Source organism: Argiope bruennichi, chromosome 7, assembly GCF_947563725.1.
Source record: "Argiope bruennichi chromosome 7, qqArgBrue1.1, whole genome shotgun sequence".
Classification (NCBI taxonomy): Eukaryota; Metazoa; Arthropoda; class Arachnida; order Araneae; family Araneidae; genus Argiope; species Argiope bruennichi.
The window spans coordinates 4232026-4246991 of NC_079157.1; the positions used below are offsets into that span (position 1 = coordinate 4232026).

General features: G+C 31.9%; 1 protein-coding gene across 2 annotated transcripts; it reads left to right on the plus strand.

Moving 5' to 3' along the window:
- Window positions 1–2820: 2820 nt before the first annotated feature.
- Window positions 2821–11801, plus strand: LOC129975861 (flavin-containing monooxygenase 5-like). Of its 2 annotated transcripts, none has more exons than XM_056089111.1 (3): window positions 2821–2964; window positions 9226–9868; window positions 10565–11801. In XM_056089111.1, exons 2-3 carry the CDS (start codon window positions 9230–9232, stop codon window positions 11516–11518), a joined length of 1593 nt encoding a protein of 530 aa, XP_055945086.1. In that variant the 5' UTR covers window positions 2821–2964; window positions 9226–9229; the 3' UTR covers window positions 11519–11801. The 2 variants fall into 2 exon arrangements, with proteins under 2 accessions (XP_055945086.1, XP_055945085.1); XM_056089110.1 differs by having other exon boundaries at window positions 2821–3074; window positions 10565–11800.
- Window positions 11802–14966: the final 3165 nt, after the last annotated feature.

Sequence of the window (14966 nt, forward strand, 5' to 3'; positions counted from 1 at the left end):
TCACAAAAGTGCCTAATAGAATTCACCATCCTCTTAAGACCCTTATGGTTATTTGTGTATTTATATCAAATTGTCTCTACGAAATATCCAAAATGCTCATCCGAACTACAAATGAAGCGCATTACTGAGCGATTTTAAGTGAATTTTAGTCTTTTTAAATTTTTAAACTCCATTATTATTTATTATTTTATTTTCCAGTATCAGTGGAATCTTTATTTCTTGATTTTAGGAAGTATTGCAAAATCTGCTCCACAACGGGAATTCCATTGGGAGTGATATTTTCAGAAATGCATCTATGATGATATAAAAGGAAAATTTCTTCAAAAATTCTTTCCTTAATAAAAATTTTTACAAAAATAAGACAATCGGTTAAAAAAAATGGAAAATAAAATGACATGATGCTAACCTTGGTACTGAGGATTCAAAAACATTTTCCACAGAAGATCCTCCGTGTAGACGGGCATGACGCACGTAAAAGTTGCCATCCAGAAAAATAATTTCAAACTCGCGGGCTACAACGAAGGATTTTTTGTGGCCCACCAAACGTAAGAGAATATTGCAGCATTGAAGAAAAACAGTCGAATCTCCATGGCCGAATGGTCATGGCACTGTAATCAAGAGACCTTAAGTTCGAATTCCACTAGAGACGACAATGCGATTCATAGTACATGTAAATATTTAATTCCTTGATTTCATGTTCCAGAAGATTCTGGACCTTTCTTTAGTTTACCAGACAAGTGTTCTTACTGTCTCCACAAAAGTATTCTGGAACTTTCCCTGCTAGTATAAAAGCAGAAGATCTGTCAGTCACGGTGTTCTCAGTTCAAAGTTGAGTTAATAAACTGGTTTAGTTCTACTTCTTGTGTGTGTGTCATTGAGTTCCACACTAACGAACCTCCGTGACAATATAAAATATAATTATGAAATGCTTGCGCAATATGTCGTCGTAATTATAAAAAAATATATATAATAAAAATCATTAATAAATATCTTAAAATGAAATATGCAAACCAAGGCCATCGCTATCTGTTTCTTTCCATATTTGAACTCAAAATTCTGTGCATACTTTTAATTTAGTTATCGCAATTTTATTAATATTTTTCAAAAAGGTTTGGAAGCATAAAAATTGATGAAGGTATTGTTTCCGCGCTTGAAAATGTTTAACTGTATGAGCAACTATTATATATATGTGTGTGTGTGTGTGTGTGTGTGTGTGTGTGTGTGTGTGTGTGTGTGTGTGTGTGTGTGTGTGTGTGTGTGTGTGTGTATTTGCTATGAAGTCCCAGCAGCTTAGCATCAATTCTCAAATTAATCACTGCAGACATTTGTTGAAGAAGGAATTATGGTAGCAGAAAAAAAGAAGTGAAGTGGCAGGAAGAAAATAATAACTCCTGTTCGTCAATGGATTCTGAGACGACCACATTTCGACGATTCCATCTCCTTAAGGGGTGAAACGCGGAACGACGAGCACATTTCCGGTATTCACCTTTGACTTGACTTACCCATTAGATACTTTTTAGTTCAGTTTTTTTTTTTTTTTTTTTCATGTGTATGTGAGTGTTGTGTCGTTTCTGACCGCACTTTATTTTAACTCAAAATTTCTATTGATATGGCTAGTTCAAATGGCAAAAAAGCTTTCAGGAGTGGTGCGAAGAAAATTTTAGTAATTATTTCCTGTTATATATTTAAAAATAATAATATTCTCAAGTAGAAAAAACATTAATAATATTTTTAAGAGGCTCCATATTTACAGCAATTCCTTAAATGAAAATAAATGTTTAAAATAGAATAAACTCTGGATTATCCATTATTGTTAATTTTAAAATAGTGTCAAAAAATATAATAACAAAAAAAATCATTTTAATATGAAAAAGATCATTATTAATTTGTAAAAATGTAATTACCAAATTTTAAGAACAGAAATTTTTCATTTCTTCATAATTTAATGTTTATGCCCCTTACATTAAATAAAAATTGCTCTGAAATATTGTACTGTGCATTAGTACCTTTTTCCTTCTGTATTCTTAATTATCTGTAACGTTTAAGTCTCATAAAACCACGAGTTTCCATTGCTAAATATAAACATCTCCTCCACTTGTCTTTTCTCTCACTCCTATTTTGACGAATTAAACCCATTCTAACGCATGCGCAAAAGCGCGGAGGGTCTTACCATTCGTTGTCGAACAGTCTGTTATTACGCGTTTCATGTTCTTTTTTGAAACAAATCTTTCAGTGACAGTGGAATGGAAGATTTTTGTTTTTGTTTTTGCTGGCCACATACATTTACTTATTTTATGACTCTAGCTGAATTCGAAATCTTTGACCAAACATCTGATGTAGTATCCAAGCAAGAAAAATATGTTGCCAATTAAGATGTAATCGTTGCTACTTGAGGAATGTTAAATAACGAGATTCTTCTTCCGTATTCTTCATAAATTGAACTTATTTTCAGAGCACAAATCAATCACCTCGTCATTTTGAACCACTGTCAGATGACGAGTACAGCGCCTGAGCTGATGCCCCTCTCCCAGCTTCCACACCGCACCACCGTGAGGGCTTTTGGTCCCCACGGATTTGGCGTGCACTAGACCCGCTTACATGGTGTTTCTTCGGTGGAATCGGGTTTCGAAATTGAAACCCTCTGGTTCTAAAGCCAAAACCTTATCACCTGGTCCCCGCGGCCCATCACGTTTACTGAAAAACTTTAAAATTGTAATTTAATGTGAATGAAGTAACATCCATTAACTGCAACCTTTTGGCTTTGAAGGAATAACAGCCTTGTTCGCTTGCATTCAATTCAAATTATCATGACTAATCTTTCATGACGATTTTCTCATGGCATCAGTCTATTCTGTCAAATATTTCATTTTCTCGTATAGAGATGAAGGCTGTGTAATTATTTGCCAAAGCGTTTTCACAATTCTTGCGCACGTGCTGTTCATCATGGAATTTATGAATATGCAGGTGAGATTATTTAAAGGACTTTTGCGGCTGAGCAAACGATAGAGAGGAGCAGTTTCTCGAATGTAGAATTAGTAACCCATCCCTTTCCAAATTCTTCATCACCAGAGTCGGTGAGTTTTTTAGTAACGATTCTAATTAAATTAAACCAATTTAACGCTTTACACTCGGATAGCTGTTTTCAGGCACCATTAAGACGGTGCATCCTTTTGACGTTTTATTAATTTTTTTTAACATTCTTAAACATATCTATGGAGTTCTAAGATATAGATTAATTTTTCGGGAAAATTCATCTTAAAATAATTGTATGCATTTTTGGGGAACAATATACAAGTCCTTGTATTAGGTGAATTGTTATGCATCGAATTACTTTTCCGAGTGGAAAGGGTTAATGCTATCATTATTCATAATTCTCTCTTATCAAACTTTAAATGTTTATAGTGTATTGTAACACAAATCCCATTTTTTTATACCTTTTAAAATTCAAAATACTATTTTTCATGCGACACTTATCATATTTCTGTATGATTTCCTTCTCATTTTAACAACTTTTTAAAAACATTTTAAATCTTTATTTCGTTTATATGCATGCACCGTAACAACGATAATACTTTTTTTAGTATCCTGCCTGTATAGTTAAAGGTACATTTTTTTAAGCAATATAGCCGAACAGTTAACATAATATTACTAATAATACTTTCTGGATATTCTATAATTTATAATACTACCACTACCTCTTTTTGGAATAGAGGTATGGATATTCTTTTAATTGTTTTTTATTTTTTCTCCTTTTGATATATTTCGGGATTTTAAAAAATTCGTATCGGAAAACTTTCTGCTTTAATCGCATATTTTCCAGTTCGTTTTGCAGGTATTTTTGAAGAAAAAAAAATCTGTTTTATTTCAATTGTTAATTTTTTTAACATACTTTTGTTTTGCTCAATTCATATCTTTAACATTACTAATTTATCAAACCATGTAATTTTTCTGAAACAGTTGACAGTTTAGAATTGTTGATCCATTATCTTTGTATAGCATTTCCTAAATCAAACTAAAAGTGAGTATTGTTAGGCCATTTAATGTATAAATACTCGAAAAAAAAATATTCTTCCAGCATTTTTTTTTAATAATTAGCTTCTATTTTTACTACCTAAAAATTTTTGAAGTTAAATAAAAAAAAGTATATGGCTCACTAATGCCTGAAATTTAAGGAATGGTTACGATCAGCGGTTTGAAGTCTTCCATACATGCAAATGCATGCGAATTTTGATTAAGTAGAGGCAATGACTAGGAAAGGAGCTGTTAAAAAGAAACGTTGTTATATGGTTGGCATTGAAATAAGGTATATGGTCTTTACATAAAATTCGTAAATATCTGCCAAATTTTGAATGTAACTCATTCCGAAAAAATCTGCATGTCCGACTGTCCGAATAGAAGCAAACGGGAGAGTCTTATTTGGTGCACAGATTTACCATCTAAGATACAAATCCGTTCAAATTTGGAACTAAAACCGTCCAGGTTATTTACCGTCTATCTGTACTTTAGCACATATGCAAACACGATGATTCAAATCTTAAGTAAATGAAATATAATTCACAGCTTTAGCATCTAAAGAGTGGATCCTTATTAAATCTTCAACCAAATCTATCAAAGGTTTAACCGTTTTATTTTCACTAGTGTGTAGAATGCGACAACTCAAAAACGCAATGACTTAAATATATGAAATGTTGTGTGTCATCTTGTGGCTACAATTGTAGTTCTGCGTCAAATTATAGTTATAATCGATTGTAAAAAAAGGTTCGCCAAGGGCATGGGGTAAAATACACAGATACCGGTTTTCTTTGCTACTCTATGAGGCCATACAGCTCTCCTGTACGATATTCTAAAATGAAAATATAAACATTTGTACAATTTGCGACCTTACAGGAGCTGCAATTGGGCTAACACATTCATTGGATGGTAAGTGGTAAACTTTCGTTGGTTCTATCTTGGCTTGTCGATGAAATCTCTTTCTGATTTGATTCTACCGTTACTACAAATAGTAGCACTTTTTTTCTACTGGGTCGAGATTTTCTTTCAAGCTTGAAATTTTTTATCTGACTCTGAGGATTGGGCATCTGTAATTAGCTATAGTAAGAATTTGCTTGTGTATTTCTATCAGTTCATTGACTGTCACTTCTTTGCTAAGAGCGAACATCTCATTAAATTATGACTGTTCAACATTTGAATGTGTTCACAACATTCGTAATTTTTTTTACGTGTACAACGTGATCATTTTCTGCTGTTGCTTTCGATGTAATTTTAAGGAACGGACAATTTTAATAATTTTATTTATTTTTATATCTGTGTTTTGTATTTGTATCAAGAATGGAAAATATTTAACGTGTGGAAGAAATTTAAAAACCGCTTAGTTTCCCTTTCTTACACAAACTTGCACTCTTCAGTCTAACCCAAGCCGAGATGTTACTGAATATAAAAAAAAATGAATTCCATCATTTTTAATTAATAACTTTTATTAAAAATTTCAAAATATAAGATAGGATCTGTCAAAATTTTTAAGTATTTATAATGACAACGCTTAAAAAAATTACTATTTCAGAAGAAAATGCTGCTAAATTTTTTTCTTCTATTGACTTTGTTTTGATAAGAAAACGTCTTAACATCATTTTCAGTTTACAGAACGCTTTAAATAGTTCGAAGTGCATAAATCAGAAAATACAATGAGGAGCAAAATAATTCTATTTTAAACAAAATTCCGAAATAGCAACTGTTGTAAAAAAAAATCGACTTTAAAAAGTTGTGATTTTCACTCTATAAGTAATAGCTTATATGAAAAGGAAACTGAAGATAGCTCTATCTTGTAAACATTTACCTGTGGTCTTCTAGCTTCTGTGTTTAGTAGTCTTCAGAAGAGATATTTGAAGATTTTGGAAATGCACAAATTCTATATGAAGGCATTTTAATGGAAGGGGGGGCTTTATTTAATTTCACTCATAATCGCCATTTTTATTCTTGCAATTAATCTGCAAGTCAATCTCAAGGAAAGGATAACAGAACAGAAGAGAACAGAACGCCGTCTCATACCTCCGTATCCGTAACCATTTTGGTCATTGAACGGTTTGGTAGGCATGTTACGGGAATTTTATTTAAATATCAAAATATTTACAGTAGAAAAATAACTATGTACATAACTTACAAGCAAATAAGAAATGATATTGAGATGAAACCGTTTACAAAGATTTTCAACTTTGAAAAATTATTTGGAATAATATGCAGAATGATAAGGTGTGCGAAAATATATATGGATTCTGTGCTCACTTATTATCACGACATAGTAGATGTCCTCATCCACTATGTCTACTATGCAGTTATTAAAATGAAATGGAAAATAATTTGGTTAATGGTAACAAAGAAAAACTCTGATATTTCTGAATGAAAATGTATGATAAGAGACTGTAGTGCTTGTTTCCCCCTTAGTCTTTGTGAGTATAATAGTTGATGCTGATAGCTAGGAAGGCCAGAATAAATCGCTATTTTCACTGATAAGTTCAATTGTTCTATGGATTTTTTTGCCTGGAGAGGAAGTTGCTGGCGACTCTTTTCAGCCATTCTTGTTCATAGCTTGGTGATGGTTTCTTCATATGCCAAGAGATTGTGAGGATGCATTCCATAGCATAAAAAAAGTGCCGTGCCAACCATATCGCACCTGCACTGGTCACTCTCAGACAGATTGAACCTTTTGCGGTAGGCAGGAAAAGGGCCGTATTCTGAGAAGAAAATAATATCCTCTCTGATCCATTTAGTGGGATGAAGGGTAACTGAAGGCGCGATATTAAAAACTTTTCTGTCTGTATCACCATTGCTCCAATATATTTGCCATTCCTCTAGCATGGTTTTCTGGAGAAGGGCTTTTATATGTGGTTTAAGAAGCTTTGTTTGCATATAAAAGTGCCCATTTGGCATAGCGTCCTGCGCTAGTCCATTATTGTTCTGCTTGTGTTATTATTGTTCATTATTGTCTGCATGTGCTTTAACCCAAGAGACTTCTACTGTTGGACTGAAAGCAGGACACTAAAAATTTCTCTTGCTATTTGGTTTGTACTCTTTGGATTAAAGGATGCCATGATACTAGCTCTATGGTCTACATGTATTTTAAAAGTGCTGTTGTTTGAAAACTGAGATGCATATTTAACTGCTTCATGAAGTGCGGTGAGTTAAGCTTGAAAAACAATATTGTAGATATTCAATTTGGCAGACCAATGATAGGACCAGGAATCATTGATCAGGACACAAAGCGTAGCTCCAACTTCATGTTCTGTTTTTGTGTCATCTATGAAGATATTGATATTGTTCATTTGAGATATATTTACTCTTTCATCTTCCAATGAGATTTGGTTGGGATTGAGATGCATTTCTTAAACCCAAGTTCACGCTCACAGTGAAAAAATAAAATTGAACTGATAAAGAATGAACACAATAATCCTAAATAGGATGTGTCATCTAATTTGAAAATTAAATAAATTCGTCAGTAAAGACTAAGGATGAAAATTAGAGGAAATATCTATCCTCAAAAACATTTTATTCTAATCATTTCATATTTTTCTGCTTTCCGTAATTTAATAGCAATCAAATAATATAAATTGTATACAAATTATTTTTGAATTTTGAAATACAATGGATTTCTTCTCATGTGTTAAGAAATTTCATCAGTTAAAAAAATATATTTCACATATTAAAATAAATTTTTCAAAAGATACACAGTAACAGGTTAAATAACTTTTTCTTAACAATTTGACTCCTTTTGGAACAGAAATGCGAAAGTTATTCAATTCCAAAGACTTATCGAACGTGTTTGTAGGTTTCGTACACAATCGCAGCACTGGAAAAGAGTGGAGAATGTTTCGATTAATAAGTTCCGTTGTTTATTCTTCTGGAAGTGTGGTCAAAAGACGACGGAGAAGTTCGAACCAGAGTTCCAAGCTTCTACAATATATCTGAAAAAGGACTATGTCCTAACTAATTTTTAGTAAATTTTTAATCTAGTATTTTATAAAAGCATTTCTACTACTGTAGTAACAATACCACAGTTCTGACAATATATTGATAATCATGGCCTTTATAGCTGATTTAGAAATCTTTAATATTAGGTAGTACTTCCATTTAGGAAAAGGCTTTAAATAACGTTAAGAATCTTATTTTATGAATAGGTAAAAGCGCAGCTAAAAGATAACAAATTCTTTATTATAAATTTATATAGTTTCCCCTGTCCATAAAAATATTTTATGAAACACTTTTAAAACATTAGCATTGTAAACATAAAAAGTTCCATATTTCTGCGATCAAAACTATTCAAATTATAAAACATTAAATTTCATTATTTTCGCCTTTTCAACTTTACCTAGAGTAAATGCTGCTGTTAATTGATAGATTCTCCAAAGATTTACTGCAGAAATAGTCTAAAATTTCTTAAGATAATAATGCTCAAACCTTCATAACTTGGTGAGTTTTAGCGCACAAATGGGGAATTTTTTTGCTGCAGTATTATTCTCTCAAGAAAAATACATTAAATGTGACTAAATAAGACAAGAAACTATATAAAATTTGACTAAATAATTTTGTGAACATGTATTTACACAAATAAAATTATTTTTGTCTTCCAAAGTATTCACCTGTTCAAAGTATATTCATATCTAACAGTTTAGAAATTCGCTATTGATCTAAGATTAGACAGGTCATCATGTTGTTGCTTATGGAGCTTGTCAAAGAGAAGCCAGCTGACAAAGTCAGCAATTTTAAACCGAGTTTTAGCGTCTCTTGTTTCAGTAGCGCCATCTAGGGTCAAGAGTAAGTTTTAGCTATTCATGCGTCACAACCCTTTTCACGGGGTGAACTTCATTCATACATTTCATTCATTCATCCAGAGATCATAATTTAGACCTGAATCAGAGAACGATCACCTCTGATCCAGTACTCCCAGTGGTATTGTCTCAACTTGGGGGACTTTTTGATTACGACAGATCTAAACATGCACCAGTCACCATGTACACGGGCAGGTTTCAGTCGGCGGGGTTCGAACTCCGAAAACAAGGGATGCGAATACCAACCAGGCTATCCCCGCCTAGAACATCATATATAATGTTTATACATCAAAATTCATGCATAATATAAAGCATATATTCTGTTTAACTGAGTAATTTAATTACTTTAAAAATCTGATTCGTTGAGATGAAGTTTGCTCAGACACTAATACCATAATTGTTTCAGATAAATGGCTTCTCCTAAGAAAAGAATCGCCATCCTCGGAGCTGGATTTTCTGGCATGTGTTCGATATGGACTTTGTTGGAAGAGGGTGGTTTCGAGCCGGTTTGCTTTGAAAAAACTGACCAGCCAGGAGGTACATGGTGCTACAGAAAAGAAGCCATTGACGGCGTCGGTTCCATCATGCCCACGACCATCATCAACCACAGCAAGGAAATGGGTGCCGTGAGCAATTGGATTCCACCCAAAGAGAGCAGTAATTTCCTGCGGCACGGAGAACTCTACCATTACGCCCTGAATATCGCAAAGTCCAGAGGAGCTCTGAAATACATCCAATACAACATAGAAGTCACGAACGTCAAAAGAACTGATGATTATGAGGGGAGTGGGAGATGGAGAGTTACAACACAGAACACAGTTACTGGACAAATATCTTCTGATACTTATGATGGGGTTTTGGTTTGCGTCGGACACATCAATCGACCTAAAATGCCATCTTATCCTGGCCAAGATCTGTACAAGAATCAAATTATTCACACACATAGTTTGAAAGAGGTCGAATCATATAGAAATAAAATTGTGGTTGTAGTTGGCATGGGCTGCTCTGGACTAGATGCAGCTGTAGAAATTAGCAATGTTGCAAAGCAAGTATGTGAATTTTTATTTTGTGTGTGTGTGTGTGTGTGTGTGTGTGATATATAATATAAGGAATACCTCAGGCATATACACGGTATTTAAAAAGTAAATTTTAATTTACATATGACAGTTTTTTCTGTTTTTGATAAATTTAGTATTGTTGAAATAAAGGTTTTCATCTAAATTTGTCTAAATTTCTTCTAAAATTTCATCTAAATTTAGAAATAAACATATCTTTACATTGAAACATAAAATTGTGAATAGATGGATGAAGGAGAAATATTTTACTAAGTGGCACTTCTACATTATGGTAGAAATATTTTTTTTTAATTTAATTCTTTTTCCACTCAATTTTTTACAAAAGTGAAAATGTTTTCATACAATTTCTCCTTATTTAATAAAACTTTGTAACTGCTATATTCAGGAAAATAAAAGTTTGTTCCACGTTTTTTGGGTCAGCTGTACAAATAAATGAATGAAAAATCGTAAAGGATATTTTTTTTTCACTTCTATAGGTTACAGCATTAATTTTGTATTGATATGCATTTAATTTAAATATTTATGAATGAATGAAATATTATTACTTGTAAAATTTTTAGAGGAAATAGTCCTGAATTAATAACAAAATTTCAAATTAAAAATTATGTTAATATGCATTTTTTGAATTCTTAAACTTTTTATTTACTATTGAAAACTTTTCAATTTTAGGTATATCTCAGTACTCGCTCTGGAGCACATGTTTTTCAACGTGCTGGACCACATGGATATCCATTCGATTATATTCTGCTCAGACGTTGGTTGTATATTTTATATAGCATACTTCCACCTCACATCATGAGTTGGTTTTTGGAATCTATATTCATGGAACCTCAGTTTAGCTCAAATATGTATGCTGTCAAGCCACTTAACCATGTCTTTTCCAAGGATCCGGTCATTAATGATGCTTTAGCGTCGAAGTTGCTCTCTGGGCTTATAAAACAGGTGCCTGATATACTGGAATTCACAGAAGATGGTATCATTTTTGAAGGCGACACAGAAGTCACTAAAGCAGATGCTGTGATCATGGCGACAGGATATACATGGAAGTTTCCTTTTCTAGAAGATGGCATTTTGGTTCACAAACAAGGCAGATTTAATCTTTATAAGTGTATGTACCCGGCGCATTTGAATCATGGAACGCTAGCATTCATTGGTTTTGTTCTACCCTTTGGACCAGGTTTTCCTATTGGCGAACTTCAGATTCGGTGGGCAACTCAGATCTTAGCTGGCAACTGCAAACTTCCATCTAAAGAAGTGATGCTTAATGATATGCTGAAAAAATACAGGTATAATCTGTCGAGATATGTACCGAATGAGAAACGGTCAATACAAGTAGATTTCATACAATACTGTGATGATATAGCTTCTCAGATGGGAGTGAAACCTAATTTCGTGAAGATGCTTCTAACAGATCCAAAATTATTTTTGAAGTTATTTTTCGGACCTTCTCTGCCCTATCAGTACAGGCTTCAAGGGCCTCATTCTTGGAACGGAGCCAGAAAAGCCATCATGACTTGTGAAGAAAGAGTATTGTATCCATTAACGAAGAAAACTTCAGAGGAGATTTCGGAGAACATTTTTCTGGTGATTTTCAAGAAGATACTGAGACCTTTATTCTATTGACACATTTAAAATGATTTCACTAATGATTAAAAATTGAATTGCATATAATTCAATTTTATTCAACAATAAAATGCATAACTTATATGGATTTATCATTATCTAATCTGTATACCTTCTGAGTATATGTGCAAATATTTGACAAATGCTTATCTATTAATTATTATTATTACCAACGACTTCTGTTAATGTTGAATCCATTGAAAATCATAGTAATATATGCTTTAAATGGAAAAAAACAGACCTTATAATAAAATTTATTTTCCACGTAAATTATAAGCCATCTCATTCTAAAACGTCCTATTCTAATTTCAATTTTATTTACGTTCCATGTATGAGTTTAGCAAGAGTATTATATCATTATGCTTGAAATCTACTATCCTGATCCTTCAGTGTTGTTTTTGTCTGGATTTATTCTACTTAGAACAAATATGCTCATTTATTTAATCTGATTTTGACATACATGCACTCTATCACTAATTAAAAGTATGCACTGACTTATTTATGTCAATAATCAACGATTGCTGTAATCCAATACTTTGCTTATCAAGGATTCCTTAATGTTTGATACTAATGTAAGTTTATTAGAAATTATGCACTTGAAACGGGATTAGACATATGCTTTTATTAAAACGTAGAAATCTTTAGTTTTCCTGTAGGATACCAAACGTTGACAGAAATGATATTAACAATTATACAATATATTTTATGTAGAATATTATATATCGCACAAAACCCGACAGAACATTTCGTACAATTTATTAATATAGAATACCCGTAATAAGTACCGTTTTTAAAGTACGATGAAAAATTATAATTACTTCTTATACAGTATGGCCAAAGTTTTACAATGTATGCAAGAAAAATTTCACATTCTTATTTGTGTTTTATTTATTTTATATATATAATATTGTTTAGCTATTTGTTTAGAAAAATAAGTGTACCAAAATACAAAATCATTTGACATTTTTTTTATCTATAGATAATAAAGCGAATCATTATCTCCTTAACCAATACATATCTACAAAAGAAAAACATGTCTGAATTTGCAATAATTTGTCCGATAACGCGATTTTTTTTTATGTGCGAAACATATCTTCTGTGTTGTACTACCTTTAATTAGTATAAAATTAATTTTTTTCATTTTTATATCAGTATTTATCTAATTCTATCATAATTATAAAATATACAAACGTATCTTTCTCTTCCAGACTTAGTTTCTAGAAAAATTATATCAACATTTGGCTTCTAATAATAAAACATTTATGATTCTTTTTTTTTTACTTAATTTTGAATCAATAAAGCAGAATCCCTTAAAAGCAAATAGAATACTTTCCAGTGAAGTGTCTTGTCTATTTCTATTGTTTATTTCTTTGAAGAAAAGCTGTAAAAGTTATTGTGAATTTTTCTGCTTTTAAGATAGACATGATCGTTACCTCTTAGGAGATTGAAATAGAAGACGATTTACACTTGCAATCTGTTTTTTAAGTATTTGTAGATTCTCTGCTTAAAATAAGAAATGCTATGCGCTTTAAATGGGAAAAAAATGAAGATGCTCGTTGCGATTATTTCAGGCAGTTTTAACGAGACTCTTCATGAATTAGATTTTAAAGTTAGTATAGAAAAAAATATATTTCTTGCGTTCTAAGCTTTTAATTGAAATAAATTTGATACATTTTTAAACTTACACGCAGAGAGAGAGAGAGTATTGCATTTTTATTTTGGTTCTTTCAAATTTCTCAAGAAAACTTCGATGAAATACCCTTGAATTTGGACCATATAAAGAACATGCTCCAGATTACATTTTTCCCTAAAGATTTGGTCACGAAGATTTTAAGTGTCACTATCATGTCGAGATTAGAAAAAAAAATGTCAAAAATAAAATGGTTTCGTGATAAATAATTTTTGGGTTTTGAAAAAGTATATATGAATATTCTCCCGACAAATTGTCAGAATTTCGGATAATGTGAGCATACTCTACCTTAATGCTAAGTCCCTGCTCTTTAATCCCGTGAAAGGAGAAGATATTATTAATTCTTCTACGATTCATACGTTGCTGATATAATTTTACTGCTCACTGCATGCAGCACACTCCCGAGTATCCAGCCTAATATGGCGGAAGAACAGATCTGATAATGAAAAAAATCATGATAGGGCGGAGTTCTATGAATTCATTTCTTTGCCCATCAATACCAGAAGATAAAGTTTTTATGCCAAACTTATTACATAATAAGCATTTTCTCACTTCTTATTGAGTACGAAGCCCTTCCATTTGACTCAAGCCATATGGAATATGAAAGCGGCAGCGGTAAAGTGAATCATAAAAGCAGTTTCCTGTAATGTGTCGAGTTAAAATAGAAGACTCTATATTGGTAGTTTATATACTGCACTGCCCATTTAAGGAATTTATTAGAGATAAAATAAATTAAAAGATATAAACTTTTCCCATTTTAGCATAAATTCTGTAATGCCTAACTTACAATGCAGGAAACATAAACAAAACGTTAAAGTAAATCATAAGCCTTATTTTTAAGAAAATGGACTCAAATTGATTTTATTTTTCACTAGTAAATAATTACACAGATATGAAAATGTAACGCTAAGATGCAAGTCAAAACTTAGTTTTTGTTTTTGAAAAAAAAAAAAAATCTTTAATAGATGACTACTTCTGGAACGCCTTGCCTTCCTCCTTTAATTATGCTAAAAGAAAACTAGGCTGCGTAGTACGGAACTCCGATAGTCACGAGTCGGATACTAGGGAGTGTACTGTACTGTACTAGAAATGACGCTGTGGAATTTCGCAAATATTCTGACCTTATAATGGCTGGAAATGAAGCGATATAAAACAAAGTAAAATCGTAATTTTTTTGTTTAACTCGCCAACTTTATAAATTAATCATTCAATATATTAGGCCTTAAAAATTTATATTAATCTTATAAGATAAATATTATTCTACAACATAAGGTAATGCAAAAACTGAGAAAACAAGGCAGCAAATTCCAAAATGCTATAAATCGGGAAGCAGCTGAAAAATAGTTATTATTTACTTTACAGTAACATTATCAGCTTTCAGTAATGGTAATTAATAGTTAACTATCTTTTTTTAAAATTCAATGGCGCATTTACTCAAAGAAACAACTTAATGACATTTACAATTGCCGTCCCGAACAAATAAGCAATGTAAAAAAGTGCTTTCGACATTTTGCCATCTCAGCACTGAAATACAGATTGTTTAAGAAAAAATAGAAGAATAAAAGAATTTCTCAAAGACAAAATTTATGAATTAGCTTCTTAAGTTTTTAATAGAATTTTGCTAAAATTATTTTACAGAAAATTTTAACCACATAAGAATGTTCAAATGAGATTTTCGATCAGGTGTGTTATGCGCAAATTTGATTCACTATAAGAATAGGAGCAAAAATTAATTTCTCATTTTCGAAAGAATTTTTC

What these genes read in the sequence shown, in the direction of transcription:
- LOC129975861 (XM_056089111.1), top strand. Translation starts at nt 9,230, where the DNA reads ATGGCTTCTCCTAAGAAAAGAATCGCCATCCTCGGAGCTGGATTTTCT. An exon ending in TTAGCAATGTTGCAAAGCAA is followed by an intron (nt 9,869 to 10,564) that starts GTATGTGAATTT and finishes TTTCAATTTTAG; the next exon opens with GTATATCTCAGTACTCGCTC.